The sequence below is a fragment of the Ruditapes philippinarum genome, unplaced genomic scaffold (assembly GCF_026571515.1).
Source record: "Ruditapes philippinarum isolate M1 unplaced genomic scaffold, ASM2657151v2 ctg14936_1_1_1_1, whole genome shotgun sequence".
Taxonomy (NCBI): Eukaryota; Metazoa; Mollusca; class Bivalvia; order Venerida; family Veneridae; genus Ruditapes; species Ruditapes philippinarum.
The window spans coordinates 1,269-27,702 of record NW_026858106.1 but is presented as its reverse complement, the minus strand read 5'-3'; the positions used below and the strand labels follow the sequence as shown (position 1 = coordinate 27,702).

At 30.2% G+C, this 26,434-nt stretch overlaps 1 protein-coding gene and 1 long non-coding RNA gene across 2 annotated transcripts; one reads left to right on the top strand and one right to left on the bottom strand.

The window, feature by feature from the left end:
* Nucleotides 1-8,228: 8,228 nt before the first annotated feature.
* On the top strand, nucleotides 8,229-9,139 carry LOC132752121 (uncharacterized). Its single transcript, XM_060742403.1, has 2 exons — nucleotides 8,229-8,588; nucleotides 8,875-9,139. The coding sequence occupies exons 1-2, from the start codon at nucleotides 8,336-8,338 to the stop codon at nucleotides 9,081-9,083; spliced, it is 462 nt and encodes a 153-aa protein (XP_060598386.1). The 5' UTR covers nucleotides 8,229-8,335; the 3' UTR covers nucleotides 9,084-9,139.
* Nucleotides 9,140-9,289: 150 nt separating this feature from the next.
* LOC132752122 (uncharacterized) lies at nucleotides 9,290-10,443 on the bottom strand. Its single transcript, XR_009628767.1, has 2 exons — nucleotides 9,944-10,443; nucleotides 9,290-9,523 (listed from the first exon to the last, which is right to left on the bottom strand). It is a non-coding gene; the product is annotated as an uncharacterized LOC132752122 (long non-coding RNA).
* Nucleotides 10,444-26,434: the final 15,991 nt, after the last annotated feature.

Here is a 26,434-nt window from a genome sequence, read left to right as displayed (position 1 = left end):
CTATAGTTACTGTACATTAGTTGTCTAATGTAATGAAATTATAAAAAAAGAATTTTCATGTTTAACTTGGTTTCCAATTTTTTTCTATATATCCGTATTTGATGTCAAAATTTTCAAGTGTAAGCGGTGTGACAATAATGTGATGTTTAAGAAAGAAATGACACCAGGTATCTTTTAAATCATGTCATTTGAATGCTTGAGCCAAAAGGACATTAAAAATATTTTAGAAAATAACGCTTTTCATAAGTTGATTCATAATGCCTACGCAAACTGTACAAATTATTTAAGTGAAGTCCATTGAAGCTTTGATGTCCTCTTTATACATTGATTCAGTATTTGGATAGTTTATCTTAAAAACGAATACAGTGAACTGTATTTGTAATATAAATAAATTAAAGTTAGTAAAAACAAGAGAGACTGTTATGTTGTTAAGGCCATACTTTTTATAAATGTACCTCAGAAAATGATTATTGATAATGCTTAATGTCAGGTGTTATAGACACAAAATTAATAATGTATGATATTTTAGACGTTTCGTGCTTTAATTAAAGATAATAACTCAATATTTAGGATACTTTTGGATTATGTTCCTATAGTTACATATTAATTAAACAGTATATATTACCGATATCAATTTTATTCTTGATATTATCTCATCGAAATGGTGTTGAAAAGGGATATGCAATATGCAGTTGTTTTGTTTAAATAGAATTGATGGTCATTTAACGTATAAAATGTACGATTAATTTAGATGATGAATTCTATTTGTTTTAAATCTATTTTATTTAATTTTATTAAAATTTTGAGCATGCATCGAAAGTTAAACAATTAAAAAAAATGTCAAATATGAACTGTGACAAAAATATGTCAATAAGACGTTACTCATGCTAAATCAAAAGCAAATTGAAATACCTGTTATTTGCGCATAAAACAACCTTTACAATTAGGAAAGTTAACTATTTGAAGAAAAACCAAAGCTTTAACCCGAAAGATACTGCACATATTTAAAACTGATAAACATTTCACACAGCGATTTAAAACAAAAAGTAAGTGTAATACATTTTGGATAACTAGCTTTGTATAATTGTCTATAAATCAATTATTGTTATATGCAACACTTACACTTGTTGGATAGATTACTAATAACTGAAAAACCAACAAAAATTAGTTAGTGCGATAATAGTATTATACAAAGACAACAAATATATCAGTATTTATTGTGGTACTTAAAAAGCAAAGTAGATTGTACAAGCGTAGATTCGAAACTTGGGTCATTATTTGATCGTTTGTTACATGTATTTGCTTATTTATTATTTCATAAATACGACAGCATCAATGTTTTATGTTGTTTAAAACGGGTGGGGTGTTTTTGTGTGGCTTTTTGTTGTTGTTGTTTTATATCTCCATCCAATTTTTTGTTTGTTTTTTTTCTGTTTTTTCTTTGTGCTTATTTTGTCATTGTTTTTTCTTTTCTTTTTTTTTTCGTTCAAAAATTCTCAATATTCGTGCAAAAATATTTTTTATTCTGTTAAATTTTTACATTTTCGAGAGTATTTCATTGAAGAGGCTCACTGAGTTTGTTTGACGTAGAGGGAATAAAAAATATTTTTTCAAGATTTCAGTATAACTACATCTGTGTGAAGACCAATAACTCATGTACGAAATTTTTGGAACATTTACCCTTTCCGTTTCCCAGAAATAATCAATTTTATTGTACAAATTGACCAAAAAAATTAAAACCGCTGCAACGGTTTTCACTCAAATCGGCCAAACAATCGCATCATTAATAACATGTATAGTAATAGGCCACCTATTGCTTGGTTTCAAAATTTCAGTGTACTAGTTGATTAAAGAAAGAATTTTAAAATTTATAATTTTAGGCTTTTAGACCTCAGTGGAGTTCCTTTAAGTTTACAGCTACCAACACAATCGAACTAAAGTAAATTTGTATATTAAACTAAATGATGAGCAAAGTTTTAAACGGTATACTTTTTCGGCACGTCTATCCGTCTATCAATCATATTAATTTAACATTTGTGTATAATAACCTTATATCAGCACGTTTAATTTAGTCTTATGAAAGATATATCAACAGGGATTTCAATGTCTATTAATCGAAATTTACTCATATATTTAGACATGTAAGTAAAATTACAAGGTTTAACATGCACTTTCTTTTAACTTATTTCAAACGTTTTTATTACCAATCGTTAGTAACAACTAGGATTGCATCTTTTTTAACAACAAATCTATTACATGTATAAAATATGCATCATATTTATGGGTTTTCCTGGTTTTACTACATAAACACGTGCTTCAGGGTGCTAAAACTAAGGGCTTTTCACTTTTGATTAACTTGATTACAGCCGGTTATAATCTATATATATTTCATAAATCATTTCTATAAATCTGCTACGGTAGAACTCAGGTTTCTTTGTTGGTTACTAAATGTTAACAAAAGTGTTCCAATTACCATTTCAATGGTAAATTATTATATATTTTCTGTTCAAAAATAATTATAGTAATTGAATAATTATCGGCTCATTTTGTATCATAACACCTGTCTATATAATAAACGTTATATTCTTTTTTGAAACTAAGTTTTGTAATTAAATCTTATTTTATCAATTTTCAATGTAAATTTTACTCTGTGTAATGTAATTCTGTATAATTATATGATCACTTAAAATTCTAAAAGTTTTTAAATGGCAAAATAATTTTATTTAAAAAAAGCGTTTTGTAAAATTCAACAAAGTATCAAAAATTATTTTATAACAAAAGGAACGGTAAAGAACGAAACTAGACGCATCACATCTCTTATACGTTAAAGCACTACTCATTCGTGACTGACAAGCACAAAACTGAAAGACAGTTCTTTTCAATATTAGATGACAATTTCCGGTTCATTTAAAAATCATATGTGTTAATAAAAACATACAGTAAATAAAAGCAATCCGTATCTGAGGCAATCCGAATAACATCATTTAATTTCTTTTTAATTCAACAATAAAAACAAAATGATGTGTTCCTAATGTTTCCTTGGACAAGAGAATTTAAAAAATAGCACCTCTGTGCAGGGAATATTTATTTGTTATAAGTGATCAAGAAGTACTTGAATAACATGTTGTTCAGATAACCTTTGTTAAAAAAGTTTGTTTTAAGCGAAGCCTTTAATATTTTCAAATGATCTACTCTATAGTTACTGTACATTAGTTGTCTAATGTTATGAAATAATCAAAAAAGAATTTTCATGTTCAACTTGGTTTCCAATTATTTGATGTCACAATTTTCAAGTGTAAGCGGTGTGACAATAATGTGATGTTTAAGAAAGAAATGGCACCAGGTACTTTTAAATCATGTCATTTGAATGCTTGAGCCAAAAGGACATATATTTTAGAAAATAACGCTTTTCGTAAGGTGATTCATATTGCCTACACAAACTTTACAAATTATTTAATTGTAGTCTATAGACGTTTTGATGTCCTTTTTATACATTGATTCAGTATTTGGATAGTTTATCTTAAAAAAGAATACTGTATTCGTAATATAAATAAATTAAATTTAGTATAAACGAGAGACACTGTTAAGTTGAAAAGGCCATACTATGTATAAAATGTACTTCAGAAAATAATTATTAATAATGCTTAATGTCAGGTGTCATAGACTCAAAATTAATAATGTATGATATTTTAGAAGTTTCGTGCTTTAATTAAATATAATAACTCAATATCTTGGATCCTTTTGGATGATGTTCCTACAGTTACATATTAATTAAACTCTAAACTTTACCGATATCAATATTTTCTTGATATTATCTCATCGAAATGGTATTTAAAAAGGATGTGAAATGTGTTGTCGTTTTGTTTAAAAGGAAAAGATGGTAATGTAAAAATAAAAATGTATGGTTATTTCAGATGGTAAACTGCATTTGTTTTGAAATAAATTTATCTTATTTACATTTTGAGGATGTTTGAAATTTTAACAATGTAAAGATACAAATATCATAATTATGTGAAGTGTAAAAGATATATGGCAATAACACGTTATTGATGTTAGACCGAAAGCAAATTGCATTGAATGTTATTTGCATATAAAACAGTTTGATCTATGTAAGAAAGAGTTATCGTGGAACTTTCAAGGCCGCCTTTTCAGTTAGGAAAATCAACTATTTGAAGAAAAATCAAAGCCTAAACCCGAAAAATATTGCACTGATAATTATTTCACACAGCGATTTAAAACAAGAAGTGTAATACATTTTAGTAAACTAGCTTTTGATAATTGTCCAGAAATACGATATATATCACTTACACTTGTTGGATAGATAGCTTAATAACTAATAATCAGCAACAATTACTTAGTGTGATAATAGTATTATACAATGACACCAAATTATTAGTATTTATTGTGATATTTAAAGCACAAAGTACATTGTATCAGCGTAGATTCGAAACTTGGGTCTTTTGTTGCTGAGCTTATTTCTGATCGTTTTTTATTTGCTTATTTATTAGTTCTTATAATACTGCACCTTTGTTACGTTAATTTTCATTGGATAATCGTGACGTTTACATTTTTCCTATACACGGCTTTTTCTTCAATATACACGGCTTCCCTTCAAGAACCCCCGACACACCCCCATTTTTGATTGGTTGTCACCACTAGATACTATAAACAATATGGCGGCCATAAAATCGCTTTTTAGCCCCGCTAGAAAAGTTTACAGCGATAATTTCGACTATGACTGATTAATTGATCAATAATCTCTTTTTCTAAGAAAATAAATTGATGTAAACAACTATTTGCTTTGTGTTTTCATTCATCTTTCAGCTGTTTTATTCATAGAAACGAACAATATTTAATTCTTGTTGACCAAGCGCTTGTTTGATCGAGCTTACACAGTGCAGACGATCTTTGTCAAATTTGACAGGTATCCAGAAAAGGAGTTATTTAAAAACAAGGTAGTTTGCCATCAACTTGTTTTTTTTAACACTTTTGTGTGAATGGTTTTCTGTAACCATTCTGTTAGCCCTTTCGTCTTTTATGTACATATTTACATTAAATCTAGTCTATCAAATGACAGTATTGGCCTGATACAATATTGACACTGAAGTCTGTCAACCAATTTTACAAAATAATTAGATTCTAACTACCATCTCCAAGAATGGATATAATTACAAGGTGGAAATGCCTGGGAATGAAGTATATTATGCATTTAATGCTAAATAAATGACAAAACATTCTTTGTTATTAAGAATATTTTTTATTATGAATTGACAAAATGTTGAACTTCAGAACAATATTGTTATAACATCATAGTACATGTAGATATTCTTCAATGGAAAGTGATATAATAACACATACATCTAAATAAAAATGACAAGGATATAGTTATGTTTTATAAATGTATGTGTTCTGCATACAAAATTGTAGAAAGCAATGGGAATTACTGTCACAAACTTATTTTAGAATTTAATTTCACTTACTAGATCTATTCAAAATTGAATTAAAAATCATGTACTGTATAGTATACTGTAAACAAAATTTATGTTTTTATTACAGAAAGAATATTCAATAAGTAAAGGTTCAATATTGAATTTACTTAAGCTGTTGAACACAACAGAAATATTTTATGCAAGCTTCTTGCAAGCATGATCATTATTAAATAGATATACAAATAAAATAAATTTAGTAATGAAGCAAAATATAATATTCTTTTAAAAACATACATGTATATGAAATTCAACTTTCATTGACGGTGATAAAGTAATACAAACTAAAGTTACAATATAATTGTATAAATATAAAGCAAACGGCATTACATCACATAAATATATGTGTACAGACAAAATGGCCATTGCAAAACTAGTTAGTATGGTAAATATGTGAAAAATAGAACAAAAAAGAAAAGTACTGGTTAACATCAATATAACATGAACTTTAAAAATATACTGCTCTATGCTCAAATTTGATATTAGTAAATATTGTTGATTGCTTATATATAACCTGCCAACAATTTTTTTTTTTTACTTCAAACAAAGTAAAATGTTTAAAATTCAACACACAATAGTTAGTCACAATAAGATTATATAGTGTTGTTAAAAAAACTGGCATTTTTTAAAAGAAAATACCAATATATAGTGTATTCATTCTGCTATTTAAATTATGCAAAGTCAGTAAGAAATTCATAAATTTAAACAAATTTCTCTTATTAAAAAATTTTACTCAAGCATGAGCATGGATATCTTTAAACATAACAAATTTAAAACAAAACAAACTAAACAGGAGAACTGAATAAAATATGATAGAAAAGATCAACAAGGAAATGCAACATTCAATGAACACAACAATTAAAGTAATTCTTTACTACTTTAATAAAAACAAATCAAACATAATTTCACAAAACCATACAATATTCTTTCCCCTTATTTAATAAATAACTTGACCAAAACTTGAAAAATTGACCACTTAATTTTTAAGCACAAAATTTACTGATTTTCAAACATTTTGAAATTAACAAATAAATACAATTTTTAACCAAATGTAATGAAATTTTAAAAAAAGGCTGAAAAACATGAAAGGTCATTACAACAAAAAAAAATCTTATGAACAACTGAACTGTTTGCTTGATCTTAACTTATAAAATGTAAATCTCTAATCATTTTTATATATAAAGAACATATAACTTTGGTTATATGGCTATCAGTCTCAACTATACATAATACATGAAAAATTATTTATATATAAAGAACATATAATTAAGAAAAAAATATTTATATTTAAAGTAATACTTTATAAAAAGTTTATAAAAAGGCACACAAAACATGACTTGTTACATAATTTTTAAATAAAAATCAACAATTTTAACTAGCAAAATCATATACAAATGTATGAAAAAAGTTACATTTACTTATTTCAAATAAAATTTGTATTTAAAGCAGCATATTTCCTGATAAATCATTTAACTTTAATAAGTACTAAAATTATTAAATTTACTATTTAAAGCAGCATGCATCTAAATTTAATTTAATATTATTTTATCTTGAAGAATTAACTACTTAACTTAAGATTGCCTTCAAATTTATGCAATGTTCCATAATAAAATGAAGTGTTAAAATATGTATTTAGTTAAAATATTCACTGTGAAAACATTTCTTAAAATTAAAAATACTTGTACATTTCTTTGTATTTTCTTTTTTTTTTTAATTTTTGAAGAAAAAAATATTCATAATGATGTACAGTATGCTGGTCTAAAAGCAAAACAAATTGATTTGATTTTTACATTTATAAACAAGCCTTCTAAACAATATTTAAAAAATGGTCGATAATATGACAGGACTGGAAATAATTTTTTGGGGATTATAATGATTGTTCTTTTTGATTTAGGTATTTCATTTGATTGAAATATGAAGAAAAGATTTGCAAGTCACACTGATCAAGAAATTGAAGAGAAGAGAAAAAAAACTGTGCCATATAACACTCAAAAAATGAATACTCACTGTGCTGAAACCTTTAGGAAATATCTTGAAGAAAAGGGTCTTGAAACTAATTTTGAAGAGTTTGATGAAACAAAATTAGCTGGAGCATTGGGTCATTTTTATATGGATGCCCGTACTGTGAATGGACAGGCATATAAAACCTCAACACTTGAAAACATTCGGCATAGTCTGAATAGATACTTGAAATCTCCACCATTCAATAAACATTTTGACATTATCACTGGTCCAGAATTTTTGGATGCAAATGAATGCATGAAAACAGCTTTAAAAGAGCTAAAACAAAATGGGCAAGGATCTATAAATCACTACCCTAAGATTACAGATGATGACCTAGCAAAGCTGTACATGAGTGTATATCTCACTCCAAATACACATCTGGCCTACTTAATAGAGTGCAGATGAATATAAGATTATTTTTTTGTAGAAGAGCAAATGAAAATTTCGATCAGATGACAAAAAGCACATTTCAAATTGGAAAATACCCTGATGGAACTAGATATGTCTATAAGTCAGAAGATGAATTTACAAAAACCCATCAAGAAAAACAAAAGGCATTAATAACAGGTCACATGCCAGAAGATAAGATTAATAGTGACCTATGCCCAGTAAGACTGTATGAGCTATACACATCAAAATTGAATCCATCCAACAATCGCTTATGGCAATACCCAAGAGATGCTTACCAATATGGAGATGAAAGCTGGTATCAAAATAGACCAATGGGAAGAGACAAACTTGCATCATTTCTGAAATGTCTATCACAAAAAGTGCCACTTTCGCAAGTATATACGAACCATTCAATTCGGGTCACTGGTGTATCTATCCTTGGGCAGGGATTTTCTATGCCGCAAATCATGGCTGTGTCCGGACACAGATCAACATCGTCCCTAGCTTTATATCAAAGGGTATCAGATACAGAGAAACAACAAATGGGAAATGCTATTTCCAACAAAATCATAGGCCAGGAGAATCTACCAATGCTGCCAAGTACCAGCCATACATTACGCACACTGCCATCTTGTAGTAGTTCATTAAATCCAGAACAGAATGTATGTAGCCTGGTGCCATTCAAACGCAACTTACAATCAAATTCAGGTCAGTGCAAATAATCTAGATAAAATTTATACTTAGAATTATGAATACATATACTACATCTAAATATGAAAATATCCATTCTTTAAAGAAATTGACTTTATCTAATTAGAAACATAATAACAAACCTTTTCCTAAAAAAAATTTTTAAAAGAAATTAAAATAGATTTGTTTAGAATTTAGAAATCAATTTTGTGAAGAAGAGTAAAAATAGCAAATGATTTTTATAAAAAATGTATGTATTCATAGGTTAACTTTTCTATAAATATATTCTATTACCAAATTTCAGTGTCTGTATTGGATTCAGATAATGGGAGGAATGCATTGTATGCAATGGATGATTTCAATCCTGAAGATTTCTTCTCAGATTTTGATTCACTGCCAGATGTGTTTGCACCAGCCCGAAATTCAATGATAACAAACCAAAGAGGTCAAGGAATTTTCAACAACTGCCATATGTCAGGAGTCACAATAAATTTCAATTTTGTACAAAAATAAACTGACAAACAACAGTTACTGATGTTAAAAAATAGTTGACAGACACTTAAAATTTCAATATTATTTCATGTTAACAGCAGTTTGTTTTAATATTTACAGTTGTCCTTGTTGACCTATTAATGTTTTCAAGTTTATGTAAACTTTATATGTAAGTTGATTACACAAACCATACTGTAGCTACATAATTTGGAGGGCGGGGGGTGGGGCTTTTTTGTTAAATAAGTGTTACCATTATTTAATATGTTTGGTTTTCACATTTTTGTATTTTTCACCTGTTTATGAGTTTATATTTATAAAGTTATAGCGCAAGTTCACAGGTTTGATCATCTGAGTGACTCACTAAGATATAAAACTTCTCCATAAATTCAGAAGACTGAGTCTGTTTCTTTTTCCAATATCCTGAGCAAACTGTCATTTGTTAAATTGTTCTCTCTCAAAATCTGCAACAGAAAAGAAAAACAAGTTAGATCTACTATGTACACATGTAATTTTTGCAATATGATGCAATAATAAATGAATAATTTTTGGAACTTACTGTACCTTAATAATTACATTGTTGCATGCCACCCTTTACTGAATTTGTATTATTTTGTTTGAATAAAAGAATAAATTATGTAAACACTGGTAGGTTCTTTGAGCTATTAACTATTGAAAGAATTGTGAAAACAAATAATAAGGTTTATTAGATGTAATACGGTAAAGTATAATTTGTTGCAACATTCATGTACATGTATGCAAGAGGTTTATCAAGTACATTGAACCGCCATCATTGTCATTGATTGAACTTTGCCAATTTTCTTGCAAAATGTTGAAAAATAAAGACGTTTTAAAGTTGAAATTGTATTACAAAATTTACTTACTGCCCAAATTAAATGTTGATCAACATCAGTATACGCAGCAAATCTCCAAATATAATTATATTCCAATAATTAACGATTCCCGCTTCCAATTTTCCACGCCAATACACACACTGAACTGTTTACATGTGACCTTTGAACTATGCTGGAAATTGATGCCGTCTTATTGGTTCGTCGAGGACTCGTGATCATATGACAGCGTAGAGTTCCGAAGGCGATTCGGGACATTCCGTTCTTATGAGGCTCTCAACGGGGAATATTACGACGCAAAAATAATAAATCGTAGAACAGTTTTCAGCGCGTTTTAAATAAAATTATTACATTTAAAGGTAAATTAACATATGTGCAGTATTATAAATTCGTTATAAAGATCGTTGACAGGTTATATGGCCGTATATAAACGGCTGTTTGCAATATAACCCTCGCCTAACGGCTCGGGTTATATTTACAAACAGCCGTTTATATAGGGCCATATAACCTGTCAACGATCTTTATAACTAATAATATACACGGCAAGATCAATGTTTTATGTTGTTTTAAACGGGGGTGTCTTTTGGTGTTGCTTTTGTTGTTGTTATTGTTTTATTTCTTCATCCATTTTTTTGTTAATCTTTCTTCTTTCTGTTTTTGCTTGGTGTTTATTTTGTCATTGATTTGTTTTCCAAAAATTTTCAATATTAGTTCAAAATATTTCCTTTTCTGTTAATGATCACATTTTTGAGAGTGTTTCATTAAAGGGACTCCACTCTGTTTTTTTTTTACGTTAAGGGAACAAAAATAGTTTTCAAGATTTCAGTATAATTAGATGTGTGTCAAGACCAGTAACTGATGTACAAACTTTTGGGATCATTTGCATTCTCTGTTTCCCAGAAATAATTAATTCTATTGTGCAAATTGACCCAAACAAAAATGAAAACCGTTGCGACGCTTTTCACTCAAATCGGCCAAAAATCGCATCAATTTAATACCATATATATTTATATGTCATCTATTGCTTGGTTTCAAAATTTAAGTATACCAGTTGATTTAAGAAAAGTTTCAAAATTTATTATTTTAGGTTATAAGACCTCAGTGGAGCTTCTTTAAGCATTTGTATAAACTAAATGATTAGCAAAATTTTAACCGGTATATTATTTCGGCACGTCTATTCGTCTTTAAATCATATTAATTTTATATATTTGTGTTAAACATTATTTAAGCACGTATAATTTAGTCTTATGAAAGTTATATCAATAGAGGTTTCAATGTCTATTAATCGAATATTGTAAGACATATAACCTAGCTTACAAGTTATTACATGCTTTTGTTTCCTTTTAACTTAAATCAAAGTTTAACGTTTTTATGACCAATCGTAAAGTTACAACTAGGATAGCATCAATTTTCACCAAAAAAACTATTATAAGATATGAATCATATCTATGGGTTTTCCTGGTTTTATTACACAAACACGTGCCTCGGGGTGTTAAAATTAAGAGATTTTCTCTTTTAATTTACTTGTTTACAGCCGGTTATAATCTATCTGAAGATACATTATAACATTTTTATAAATCTACTACGGTAGAACTCAGGCTTATTTGTTGTTTACAATGTAAATTTTACTCAATGTAATGTAATTTTGTATAAAATCATTTTGCCGTTACTTATTAAGGATTACTCGGGCAGTAAACAAACATACCAATTAAATGATCTTTTCCTTGATGTAGAATGCAATATACGTAAATATTATATCATTGCAACCAATATACGTATATACGTACGAAGAATAGAAAACGCTCTTCAGGATCCTATTTGTCTAAATTTGGGAAATATATGTCAGAAGAAAATGATATCATTAAGCGGAATCATCCCTATTTGATTTATGGTGATATTGTCATTTTTTGGAGCTATCGCCATCAATGCCATGATTCTCAGTAGACGATGTCATTATCAAAAATTGATTACCATATTGCCTTATCTGTCTTTTTCTATTATACTTAACAATGGCTTTTGTTTAACCTTTCTACATTTATGAGACGTTGAATTTTCTTCTATGACATTCGTTTTCTGTCATTTCATGTTTCACTGTTTAATGAAAAAATACCTAAATATCATAATGTATATTTGTCTAGAAATAACTCTTGCCCGACCTATGCATACATTTTTGAAGTAAAAAATATGTATAAACCTTTCTTAAAATCATTAAAATTTATAAATACATAACATTCTTAGGACATTTAGGAAATAGTATTCATATTACTATAATGTATTTCAGATCAAGCAGGTAACGTAATAATTTTTAGAATCTTGTATGTAGTTATTATAAAGATTTTGTTTTGTTTTGGGTTTTGCGTCACATCGACACAGTATAGGTCATATCGCGACGTTCCAGCTTTACTGGTGGAGGAAGACCTCAGGTGCCCTTCCGTGCATAATTTCAGGCACGAACGGGCACCTGAGCAGAACCACCGACGTTCTGTAAGCTAGCTGGGTAGCTTCCTCACATGAAAGAATCCAAAGTCCATGTCGGGATTCGAACCCATAGCGGTGAGGGGCAAGTGGTTTGAAGTCAACGACCTTAACCACTCGACGGACGCCCCTATTATAAAGAAGACAATTATATGTTAATAATTATAAAGATATCTTCATGCATCTTACAATAAATTATTTAAAAGTGACGTATCACGAACATTTATACTGTTTTAATATGAAGTATACACGTTCATTGATATAGCTAGAGTATTTTTAATAATGATATATTCATGTTATTGTGTTTTTGTTAATTAACCTTTAAAACTATTTTCAGTTTCATTATGATTTTTAAACGAGCTGCTTCTCTTTTATTTTTAACTGAATTTCTTAATTCTTGAACTGCATTGCTATTTTGAGATGCATTCATAATGATAAAAATAAGTGTGTTTTTCTAAAATCTCTGTGGCTGTTAAGTTATTCCGATATGAAAGGAATGATGTAGTATTCCCATGAAGATCTTAAGTGAACATTTTTTATTGCATTTTCTATGCATGCCAAGAAGTCCATCATTATAATAAATCGATTAACTTTCAATTATCAGAAATAAAAGCTTTCAATTTTTGAAATGCTGCCAGTCGTTTTACCTCGTGTGCTTACATACAATATTTCTGACATATTAATAGGTAGAGCTATAAAGAAAATGCATATATTATAACAGATCTTTAATTTACTTTTTAATACTCATTTCGATAATATTGAGATCAATGTAATGGTCGTGTCTCCAGTTAAAGCAATGATTTTTCGTAACACATTATTTTCTAAACGTTCCAAAATTACTCTCTTATTAAAACTGATTTGTAAGCCACACTTTTAATCATTTAAATGGTTTGCCTAATTAAACGAAAGCGAAGGCATTGTCTTTATTCAAGAACATTTTTTATCATGATTATTACAGAAATAGACCTAACGGCAACATTGGAATTATCACATATACGTTAAAAATGAATGATGCATCGAACGCTTTAGAAGGGGAACGTGTACCATTTTATTTTAAAGAAGGAAACATTGATTGTTCGAGCCTCAGGGTGATTTAAAACGATCTGATTTCTATGTGGTTCTTAAAAATTCGTCGGTCAATTTGCCCGAAATTCAAGATAATTTATGATAGTTGTGTTTAATTTAATTAATGGAAAAAACATGTTGTCGCTGACTGCTACTGTTATTTTGATAGATATGAAGTATTATATCATAATAGTGAAAACAAACATTTAGCGGCTATATTTAAGTATTGTCTACAAACAATGACCTGGGCATTTGACCCTGAAGTCGGTATATTCAGTAAGCATTACGATCTACTTGTAAATCGACTTGAATATTAATTGTCCAATTGTTAAAATGGTGAAGATTAAACATCCCTCCGAGCGCAGTAGGTAAAAGGGCTTTAGAATGTGGACGTGAAATGGTAGGTTCGAATACTATTTCAGCGATTTGTTTTCTTTTTTATTTTAATTTTAGAATTGCTATTCTCTTAAAACTATTGAAAATTGTTTGTTTGTGTGTACTTTCTATGCACTAGTATTTTTAATAACTTCCTTAATAGCGTGTATGCGCTAAAGCATTTTCAATTACATAATGTCACAAAAAGAACCGTTGAAAGATACTGTAATGAAATAAATATTATTGTGTATACCAATTTAAAGGTATTCTAAAGGCAGGTGTATTTAAATGATTTCAAATTAATTCTTGCAAGTAAATTAAAAATATCATAACGTGATGTTGGTAAGGAATCGAACCAGAGACCTTCAGATCGGTAGCAATACACCACACCTCACTGACGAGTGATGTGAGCAAAGATTTCGATATATTCGATAGATACTGGTCAGTGCTTATTCAAATGACCTTTAAGAAATAAATGAAGTGCCCGGTCAATATTTTGTTGAGTAATAAATGTATACAATACACTAAATGGAATCTTATGTCCACTTTTGGATCAATAGCGTATGGAAATGCAGTGTTTCAACTTGCTTCAAATTGGTTAGAAATGACACCAAGGCTTTCAAATATAAGAACAGTGCTCGCAGTCAGTACTGGAATCACTCTTTGAAACATTGCTGTAAAATGCATGGTTAAAGCTGACTCTACATATCCTCTGCGCGCAATAACTATCTGGACTTTTCAAAAGGATCAGTACATAATAAATATTATGACAAAACATGTGGACTAAAAGACGATTTGTGCATGACGGATGCCGCATTTGCTGACTGACGATTATAAACAGAAGAAAGTACAGTGCTCAAAAGTAACAATAAGATACATGGGACAACTCGATTCCAGATTTTAGGAAACTTTATGAGAAGATTACCAGTTCCGAAAAGTAGAATAACTATTTAAAGCAAATGAGCCGCGTAAATGAGTATCATTACTAAAAATACCATGAAAGCAAAGAGTCCTTTATGAACTAATTCTACATCTCCTTTTATATTTTGTTATATTTAAATTTCAATTTTTTTCAGCTACTATATCTGCTTGCCATTTAGATTTCAAAAGTATTTAAATGTTTAGAACATGTAAGAACAAGAATATGTGTCAGGAGAGATTAAAGAAACGTTTGGTCTTTCATTAAAAGTCGGTCAATAATTAATAAATGCCATGACGGCCAGTGAAAAAAAAAACATTTTATGAAGCTTTTTTGATGTTATTATAGTATAATTATTATTGCATTTCCCGGAATAATATCAAAACATATTTTAATTATTTCGTTCTTGCTACAGGGAACAGTCAAAGAACAAAATTGTTAATTGTAAATAATTGGAAAAAAACGAAGAACATACCAGCATTTTTAGTTTAAATAAATAATATTTATATATCCTCATTAGAGAGAAATCTACAGTACAACTTCTAAGACATACTCATGGAAGCCTATTCATTTCGCTTTTTGTTTCTGTTGATTTTTGTTTATGAGAAATTAAACAAATCAGAATATAATGTATTCTTTCTATATATGTTTTTTACTATTAAATATCTGCATATAATTTATGAGCGGATAAAAGGATATTAGGTTCGATTAATTTACTGGATAATACATTTTTGACAATAGAAAAAAGCTAACTTATATTTGAATAGAACAAATATTTTAGAACATTTACGACCATTCAATATAATAAGCTTTAACATATTGATTAAACAAATGAATCAAAAGGTTCAATAATGCTTTGAATATAAACTAAATAAATATAAACACTTAAAAAATTATGAATTATGAATATGATAGAGTTTCTGCTCATATTTCAAACATATTTTGGTCCGTCCTGGTATGGTTGTCCCTGTTCTATACCATGGCTCACTTTCAGGTTCTCACACCTCTCTCTAGTCCTTCTCGACACCGTTATTACTGATTACGTCTCTGCGTCTGAATACAATATCTAGAAATTTATTTAAATTCTTAACTTTCGAAGGATTATGAAATTAAAGTTATATTCTAATAATCTGAGCGCTCACTAAATCATGACTCATTTAAGTAATATATCTAAGGGAATATTTAAAATATCTTAATATTTAAGATTAATATTGTAATCTTCACTACAACTTGATATGCAGTTCTATTTGTTATAAATAACTCTGTGTAAAATACATATAATTAGTATAAGTAGCATTACAAGAGAATTTTAATTATACTTTATGAATAGATGATCCAAAGAATCTCGCAATGGCTCAATATGAGAGTAATGTCCTAATCATTATCTTTGATATGTTTCATGTATACTTCTGTGATCCTTCATGATGATAATAATCTAAAAGATGTGAACTAATAATCATGAACAAGGTGTTATTACTATAAAACTCAAATAAGAGATATTCGGGTTAGATTATATTAGACTAATCGTGAAGGTTATTATTTAATTACTTATTAGTACACATGTCTATTGTAATATGCTTCAAGTGACATTTCCAGACTAGAGAATTTGAGTTACAGGATTTTAAATTGTTATAATGGCATATTCTCTCAGATTTTAATCACTATCATTTCTAGAGTGACATATGATCATTATTATAGCCTCTGAGTTAAAGAATATCCTGCCAGTGTGTCTCGTTTCATTTCATATATGAAATAAAAAGTGACCGAGTTATGTGTTTATTATTTAAAGTGTTAAATTTATTATTTACTTACTATTGAAGTATTATTAGGCAATTTATCTCCCATGTGTTGCAGTGGACAAGAGGGATAAGTATGAATGCTTCAGTGAAATTAAGGAGCTCAGGTTCTAACAAGGTACATGTATAAATGTTTATATATGTAATGGATTCTTCAGATTTGATACCTAAATTAATATTGTACATATGTCTGTCTATCAATGAATTATTTAAACTTGGATAGGATTCCATAATTGTTTTTTTAAATAACAATACATCAGAAATATTTTTAAAAAATCATTGGAAAAAAAAACCAATGAAGAAGGGTCCACATTTTCATGACTTTAATATAATATTCAATTTGAACAAATGGAATTATTCACCAAGTCTCTACTGTTGGATTGGCTAAATCCTTTTTTGTGCAGAAGACCTCTGGCCTTTAATATTTACTTTTCGGTAGCCATGTATTGCATTATTATATGTGACATTAACTTATATTAAAATCCTGTAGTGCAAGTAACATTTACTAGTATACCTGGTAACTTCGTAGGAGGAAGTATTTTACTGCTGTCGTGATATGACTGAATTATTGTTGGAGCAGCATCAAAACCCTTTACCCATATAAAATTGTTTAAACAATATTTTTCTCTTCCATTCAAGCGTAGTAGAGCAGTGAACCAGAGGTACTCCAATGTGCAATTTTACAAGTTTTCCGACAGTGATTACACGAGGCTTGAAGACTACTGTACACAATTTCTTAACAATCCAAAAACAAAGCCGTGTAACATCCAATAAGTATGTATTTTTTCATTAACTTCATCATATAGCACAAACTCTGCACGTTTCTGAAAACTATTTAAAGGTTGAATATATCTACCGACAACTTTCAGAATGTCAAACTAGAAACATTATTAGATGTGTAGTCAATTAGACGTCAGTCATCCTGCCACCTCAGTGATGTCCTATTCGTGACAATTAAATTGAGAATATTTTACTTAAAAGACCAAACTAAATAGATTTCACACATTATTATTTAACAGAACCTTCCCTGAAATGGCTTCCTTAAAACGTCTCAAGGGGAAATTGTTCAGACTTTTTCTACTTATTTGAGGTCTTTTCAAGGGCAGATAACTTATAACATACTCAAATGAATTCTTGTTTTTATTCTGGATTATGCTTTTCTTTTATTGTTGAGTACAATACATAATAATATTGCAATTCTTACATCATTTCATTAATTCTTTTCAATGAAAATAAATGTACTTTTAAATCCTTAAAAACAGGCCATTTTTTTAAAGAAAAATGCAACAGTTAAAAAAAGAAGTGGGAATAGAAAACTACCCACTTCTAAATTTGTTCTTGAATTTTGCATATCAACTAAATGAAGGTAAGCTTGATGAAAATAGAAAAAAAAATGTATTAATTCCCTTCATTGTAATTATCTGCCCCTTGAATTTAACAAAAAAAGTCCAATTTCCAAGGCAGGATGACTTCAAAAACGAGGAACCCCCGGTGACCCAAATTATATTTTTTTTCAAACATGTGATATCTTGTTATAATCCTAGATATATGCTAAAACTCTAGCCATCTTGTACATACATTGTCTCAGATTTATAGAGTAAAATAATTCCAATTGAACGTTGCTAGCTAATAAATATTTGGAATTGGCTCGATCTTGTTTGATGTCTTATATATTCATAAATATCCGAAATAATATTGTCCCAATTCAATGTAGTTGTATAATTAAATGAAGACTAAGTGACTCAATGTAGAAATTTAATAAGCAACAATTTTGACGCAAATGTTAATGAGTATATAGTTTATTATACCACAGCGATATATAACCATAGAATAACTAATACTAAAGAGATCGTGAAATATCAGAACCAGCATAGCAGTGGTGTGTCTGCGAAGAAGCTATACCTCAGCGAATAATAATAGTGATCACTCAGTGACAACGGGAAGATAAGTGATTTCCTTATTGTGAGGTGCTCGATAGGGTAATTTAGGTCCCAGACAAGTTCCAAAGTGTGTAATGTCGCTATACCTAGATGATCTCATTAAAGTTCCAGCCACTCATCATTATATAATCGGTATGTGTATGGCTTGTCCGAGAATACGCCCCAATGAATGCGTTCAAAAGATGGCTAATCATATTTGGTATCGATATCACATAGTAGAGTGGAATTGCCAACGATAGACACAAATCCCGTACCTACAGAACCAAGAAGGGTTTATCGGACGTGAATACTTGTGTGCGTGTGAAATAAGTTGTAAAATCCGACTTCAAATAACCCGAAGTTATGGGCCTGCGACAGCTGGATCTTTTTTCCAAAAGCGTGTCTCTATGACTGTAAATGAGCGCATTTAAGACTAATATCAAGAGTGCGTGAGATTCTGTGGAACATCGGCCATATCCTAAGCTGTCGCCGATCACTAATCAGTACTATAAAATTACAATGTGAAATATATCTGAAGTTAAGTATATAGTAGTTTCTCTTGGAAAATGACCAGAGTCTATTTTACTAAATATAGATCATATATTCATATGTGAATGAGGTTTATCATATAAGTTCGTCGCGACTACGTATAGTATTATTACCTCTCGTTCACTTAATGCCAACAGGTGGAAAGCGGTCTATTGTCTCGCTCAAGAGCTGCCTATGAGCGCATGTGCTAAATACCGCCTATGGTTAAATACTAGCTCGCGACCAGTCTCGTGTCGTTTAATGGTGATATGCTGCGCGGTCCATAGCGATATGGCGTCTCTGAGAGTTTGCTAACATCCAAGGTGAATCTATTCTACTTAGTGAATATATAGTGTGTTTTTTAATAATTCCTCAGTAGTTTTACACAATACACAATATAACTGTAGATAATATTAGTAAGGACACTCAGTGACTCAGCAAGGTACTTGGTTTGTTAACTCAAAATCGCGCTAAATCTCTAGTTACATTGTGTATGCACATAATGTGATCACGTGGTACATATCTCTAGTAGCGAGCCCAAATTTGCTCCACAGAACGAAGTCAGGCTTTTCGACAAGTCTCTCTCTCAGAATAGTGATGGTCAATTTCTGTTGTCGTAATAATATGTTTTCAACATATCCAGAGTCTCAAATATAATAGCTAGTATCGCAATATATTTTGGTGACGTTTTTCTCGGATCAACGTGTCGAACTCTATAGTGAGAAAGTTCGTGCTCTGTGGACACAGTGTGCATCTTTGTTCTCCAAGCTTCTTCCGTCAGGCGTCCGGCACGCGGCGATACACACTCTCCTTGTAATCGCCTGTTCGCACCACTCTGTCGTGATCATCTCTCACACTCTCATCCGACTAGTCCGCAAATTTCTCACTTCCATAGATGACAATTTGTGTGATGTTCAAATATGGTGGTCCCGACCTCTAATAATACATATGATATGACACTTTAATTCTCATGAGTCGAGGACCAGTACTCACTCCGGCAATCACGGGCGCAGTCCGTAAGTACGAACGTTTAAATCAGGTTTCTTAAACGTGAACCGATTAGAGACTTAGCGTATATGCCTCACCACTCTCTCGGAACTCTTTCTCGAGTGGAAGCTGTCTAATATTTAGGTTCGAATATAAGACAATATATCCACTGTGCGGGTCACATAATTGACCTACGCCTCACACCTGTGGGGTTTTCATCGATAGTAAATCGTCTCTCTATATAGTCCAATTCTATATATAACATCAGAAATCTCTCGTCTATTGTAATACACACGATAGCTGTACAGAATGTCTATAAAGAAGATATTTAGCATAAAACATGTTCTAATGGTTGATTTACCAAGTTTTGTTCAATAAAAGCCTGGGGTAAAATTGCCCGCCCCAGGGGGTCATTGATTTCCCTATATGCATATAGGTAAAAACTTAAAAAAATCTTCTTTTAAAGAACCAAAAGAGTTAGAGCTAAGATATTTAGCATGAAACCATGTTCTAATAAGTTGTCTACCAAGTTTGTTCAAATAAAAGCCCTGGCGTCAAAATTGCCCGCCCCGGGGGTCATTGATTTTCCCTAATGCATATAGTAAAAACTTAAAAATCTTCTTTTAAAGAACTTCAAAGAGCTATGGCTAAGTATTTAGCATCAAACATGTTTCTAATGGGTGTCTACAAGTTTGTTCAAATAAAAAGGCCCTGGGGTCAAAATTGGCACCGCCCCGGGGCGTCATTGATTTCTTATTGTGTATAGCAAAAAACTTAAAAAATCTTCTTACTTGAAAAAACCCAAATAGCTAGAGTTAAAATTAGCATGAAACATCTTTTAGTGAGGTCTACAAAGTTTGTTCAAATAAAAGACCTGGGGGTCAAAATTGCCCCGCCCCGGGGTCATTGATTTTCTTTATATGTGTATAGCAAACAACTTAAAATCTTCTTTTTGAAAAAAAACCCAAATAGCTAAGAGTTTAATTCATTAAGCATGAAACATTTTCTAGTAAGTGTCTACAAAGTTTGTTCAAATAAAAGCCCTGGGGTCAAAACTGGCCCAGCTCCAGGGTGTCATTGTTTTTAATATATGTGTTATAGTTAAAAAACTTAAAAATCTTCTTTCATTAAAAGACCGTCCATAGACAGCATTAGTGATAAACTCCTGTAAGCATGAAAGCATCTTCTTATGGGTGTCTACTAAGTAATCTCGACGGATCGATAATGGCTCTAAGTGTATACCCAGACTATACGACTCGTCATCTGCTCTCTCTCGCTATATACAGGTGAGCGACCTCAGGGCTATCATGGCCCTCTTGTTTAATATATTTTTTCCCCTTATTCCTAGTACAGTAATTTGTTACATTTCTCTTTCCTCTATCATTCTTAGTTTTTGTATTTAATATTTTCCAAGTGGTAAATAAAAACAATAAAACACAATATGTATAACAATAATATATAATATTGAATAGTTGATATGATGTGAATATGCATGAGATAACAGTTATAAGAATTAATAATAAGAGTAATTTTTATGAAGCAAGTATACTCTCTCATAAATTTATGGTCAGTATAATACACACTCCGATAGTTAGATTCAGCACTATTACGAGTATATAATTGAATTTTAGTTCATGTTGTCATGGTGAATAGAAAACTAATAAGGAGAAGAACAGATGTTCTAGGTCTTAGTGTTGAGAAAATATGTACGAATAAATTGTTTTTGTGCTTAATGCGCTGGTTTCCAATGGTGGTTACAATGGATTACGACGCTCGCAATGATTAAATTAACTTATTTTTGTGTGATGTTTCTTTTCTGGTTAGCATAATGTAACCAAAGTTTTATCACCGTGGTTTTTCTTCTTCCTCATTAAATACTATTATAAATCGATATTTTCACCTTTTTGGCTTTCGCATTGAACTCTCTTGAATTTTGTCGCATGTGTGAGCATCCTATTGCAAGACTTACTTTCACTCAATGATGTATGTTTGATTGGTGATGTTTCTTTAGTTTTTATTAGACCATTAAATTTTACAAACACTGAAGCTCTAATTAATCGAGCTCGCTTATAGTTTGTCTATGTCTGTTCTGGTCTATAATGATATATGCGCTCACTGTCTCTGACGTGTATCTCTTATACAGGGAGTGTAACTTAATACATACTGTTGTTTATGTTTTAGCTTGATATAGAGGGAATGGTCCACTTTTTGCGCGTTGACCCTACTTAATGTATGCAAATTATGAATTTGTGTCTGGCTGTGTGAGTTTGCAATGTAGTTTTTTGTAAATCGAAACATTTTAGTCATGAACCATATTGATTGTCTCCTAACTCTCACGTGTACTCTAATTCGTGAGAGTTATTGACATCTTTAGTTATATAATCTTTGTTAACACATATTAAATATTTAAAAAATGTTACTAATGAATGGTAAATTTTTTTAGATTAATACAAAACAAAGTCAAGCAAAATGTGTATGAGAACACATAAGATAGAATAATTAACACGTACTAATTGTAAAGAGCACATTCATGTTCAGTGAAATCTGAACAACCTGCTAAAACTCAGTTTCATTACTGATGAAATCTTATAGACAGATCTAATGAATGAAGTCTGAGGTTACAATTTGTATCAGACAGCTAATACATATAATACTTGGTGTGCGAAATCTGTAGTAGTATCGATTCCTAAACAAATGAGAGCAAGTCTTATTGAAATCATGTTAGACAGATCATAATGAATGAAGTTTGGAAAATCTTGTTGACTCACAGATACGAAAATAATTAAATGATAGTGTGCTGGTCATCTCTCTGTAATTGTGTACTAGATCATATTGCTCGAATGTAGACTCTTGGTGGAGTAATCATGGTAATGAGAGAAGAGAATCATGAATTGGAACTTGAAGTCTAGTGAAATCTGTATAGACAGTTCATAATGAATGCAATGTGTGAAATCTGTATAGACAGTTCATAATTGAATGCAATCTAGTGAAATCTGTATAGACCCCTCCCCCGAGCATTACCGAATGAAGTATGGTGAATCTGTTATAGACGGATCATACGAATGAAATTTAGTGATCTGTATAGACCAGTTCATAATAAATAAGTCTAGTGAATCTGTGTAACAATTTCATAATGAATGCATCTAGTGAAATCTGTATAGACAGATTATAATAAATAAAGTATGTGAATCTGTATAGACAGATCATAATGATGAAGTCGCAGTGAAATCTGTATAGACAGTTCATAACTGCAATGAAGTTCTAGTTTGACAAAATCTGTATAAACAAATCAGTAGCACAAATAGAGAGATTTAAATGGGTGAAATCTGTATAGAGATTCATTAGATAATAACATTATTTTCGTTCGAAGTATACTCATTTAGACCATGATATATAATCTGCAAAGTATTACTGCTGTACTACTGACTTCTCATAATATAACTACTTGTAAGCTGATACGGCTTAAAACTCCATGGAGTGTTTAGACACAGTGCTCCAAATGATTAATGGATTATATCGAATGTAGAGAGTAATCTGATGAATTTGTCGTGATCTATTCGCATATATAAGAAGTAGAGTCTCAACTGTTTTTTCGCCATTCATGTAGTAAATGATATATCTGTATATGACAACAGTGATAAAATATTCCGTAAATAAGAAATCTACTCCGTATTTAATTAAAACACAAGTTTCATAGCTAATTTAGACACTGTACTCACAACATGATTAGTTAAAATAGTGTTCACTTAGAGTCTTTTCAATATCACACTGAATAGATGTGTTATTATATTCAGAAACAGTAAGAATAACAGTATCTATAATAAAATTCTTACGTAATTGATCAAAACTCACTCGTGAATACGAACAAGTTATGCTCGATGAAATCTGTATAGAACAGATCATACGATGAAACATCTAGTGAATCTGTATAACAAAGTTCATAGTTAAATAAAGGTAGTGAAATCTTATAGACAGATTATAATGATTAAGTATAGTGAAATCTGTTAGACAGTTCATAATGAATGCAATCTGTGAAATCTGTATAGGACAGATCATACCGAAATGAAATCTAGTGAATCTGTTAGACAGTTCATAATAAATAAAGTGTTAGTGAAAATCTTATAACAGATTATAATGAATGAAGTCTAGTGAAATTGTATAGACAGTCATAATGAATGCATCTAGTGAATCTCGGTATAGACAGATCATTACGAATGAAATCTAATTGAAATCTGTATAGAAGTTCATAATAATAAAGTGTAGTGAAATCGTATAGACAGAATCATACGGAATGAAGTATTGGCTGTGAAATCTGTATAGACAGATCATACGAATGAAGTATGGTGAAATCTGTATAGACCAGATCATTACGAATGAAATCTAGTGAAATCTGTATAGACAGTTCATAATAAATAAAGTGTAGTTGAAATCTGTATAGACAGATCATACCGATGAAGTTCAGTATAAATCTGTATAGACAGTTCATAATTGATGGCAATCTAGTGAAATCTGTTAGGACAGATCTAATGAATGAAAGTCTGGTGAAATTCTGTATAGGACAGATCATACCGAATGAAACTAGTGAAAATCTGTATAGACAGTTCATAATAAATAAGTGTAGTGAAATCTGTATAGACAGATTATAAATTGAATGAAGTCTAGTGAAATCTGTATAGACAGATTATAATGAATGAGTCTAATGAAATCTGTATAGCATTCCATCGAATGAAAGTATGGTGAAATCTGTATAGACAGGATCAACGAATGAAATCTAGTGAAACTGTATAGACAGTTGATAATAAATAAAGTCTAGTGAAATCTGTATAGACAGTTATAATGAATGCAATCTAGTGAAAATCTTACAGACAGATTATAATAATAAAGTATGGTGAAATCTGTATAGATAATCAAATGAATGAGTGTCTAGTGAAATCTGTATAGGACAGTTTCATAATGAATGAAGTCTAGTGAAATCTTATAGACAGATCATACCGAATGAAATCTGGTGAAATCTGTATAGACAGATCAATACGGAATGAAATCTGGTGAAATCTGTATAACAATCATAAGAATGAAGTTGGTGAAATCTGTATAGACAGTTCATAATGAATGAAGTCAGTGAGTCTAGTGAAATCTGTATATAGACAAAGATCATTACCAATGAATCTGGTGAAATCTGTATAGACAGGATCATACCGAATGAAATCTGGTGAAATCTGTATAACAGATCATATGGAATGAAGTCTGGTGAAAATCTGTATAGACAGATCATACCGAAGTAAAGTTGGTGAAATCTGTATAAGGACAGTTCATACGAATGAAAATCTGGTGAATCTGTATAGACAGATCATTAATGAATGAATCTGGTGAAAATCTGTATAGACAGATCATTACCGAATGAAGTCGCGTGGAAATCTGTTATAGACAGATCATACCGAATGAAATTGGTGAAATCTGTATAGACCACATTATACATGATAAAATATTTTTCAAATAAATATAGACAGTGGTCTATTGATCATACGGAATGAACTCTGTTGAAAATCTGTATAGACACATTATTTAGGGTGAAATAAGTAAAATTAGTTGAAGTTAAGTTTTTTAGTACACATAACTTGGTAAGATCTTTCAAATCAGGACACATATTAGGACTAGTTCAGTCAAATCTGTATAGACAAAATATCAAGAGTAAAATTTGGTGGTTCATGAACCTTTTTCAGTACATTGAGTAATTGCATTTTTTTATGTTTTTGTTCAAACTATTCCTTATAAAAACCTAATTTATTTTTCATGAAAATGAAAAAGTTTCAGAAAAACGTATCTTTTATTCCTTACAGTAGAACTATATTTACTTTCACGACATCATGCAGATTTTACGACTTTCAAATCTGTATAGACGAGTACCTTGTAATTAGTATAGACTTTCGCCCTTTCCCCAAAAGAGGAAGTAGAAATAGCAAATTTCCAACTATCGTGTCAAACCAAAAATAAACCAGTTTTTCTTGATTATGTCTACGAAACATTAATAAATCCAACATTTAAAGTAAGTTTAAAACTTTATTTCATGTACACAATTTCACATCCACTTGTATATAAAAATGATTTACGCGAGAAGGAAGATCAGGCAATATTTTAGACAGTGTTTTTAATTTTTGTGTCTCCCTTTTATCAATCTCAAAAAAGAAAATATTTGTTTAAATGAATTATGTATTTTAATAAATTAAATAGAAATATACATAATTATGTTTTACATTTTAATGTATTTTTTACAACATATTCAGGTGATTAATTTTAAATTTCCACATATCGAGGGTTCAAAGGTAAAAGGTTATAACTGCCACTTTTGCCGAAATTGACTTTTTATGTTTTTTATAATGTACTTTATTGTCCTTTATGTCTGACGAATATTATATAAAATATTCAATCCTTAAAGGGCAAAAAATTAAAAAGTTATTTCTGT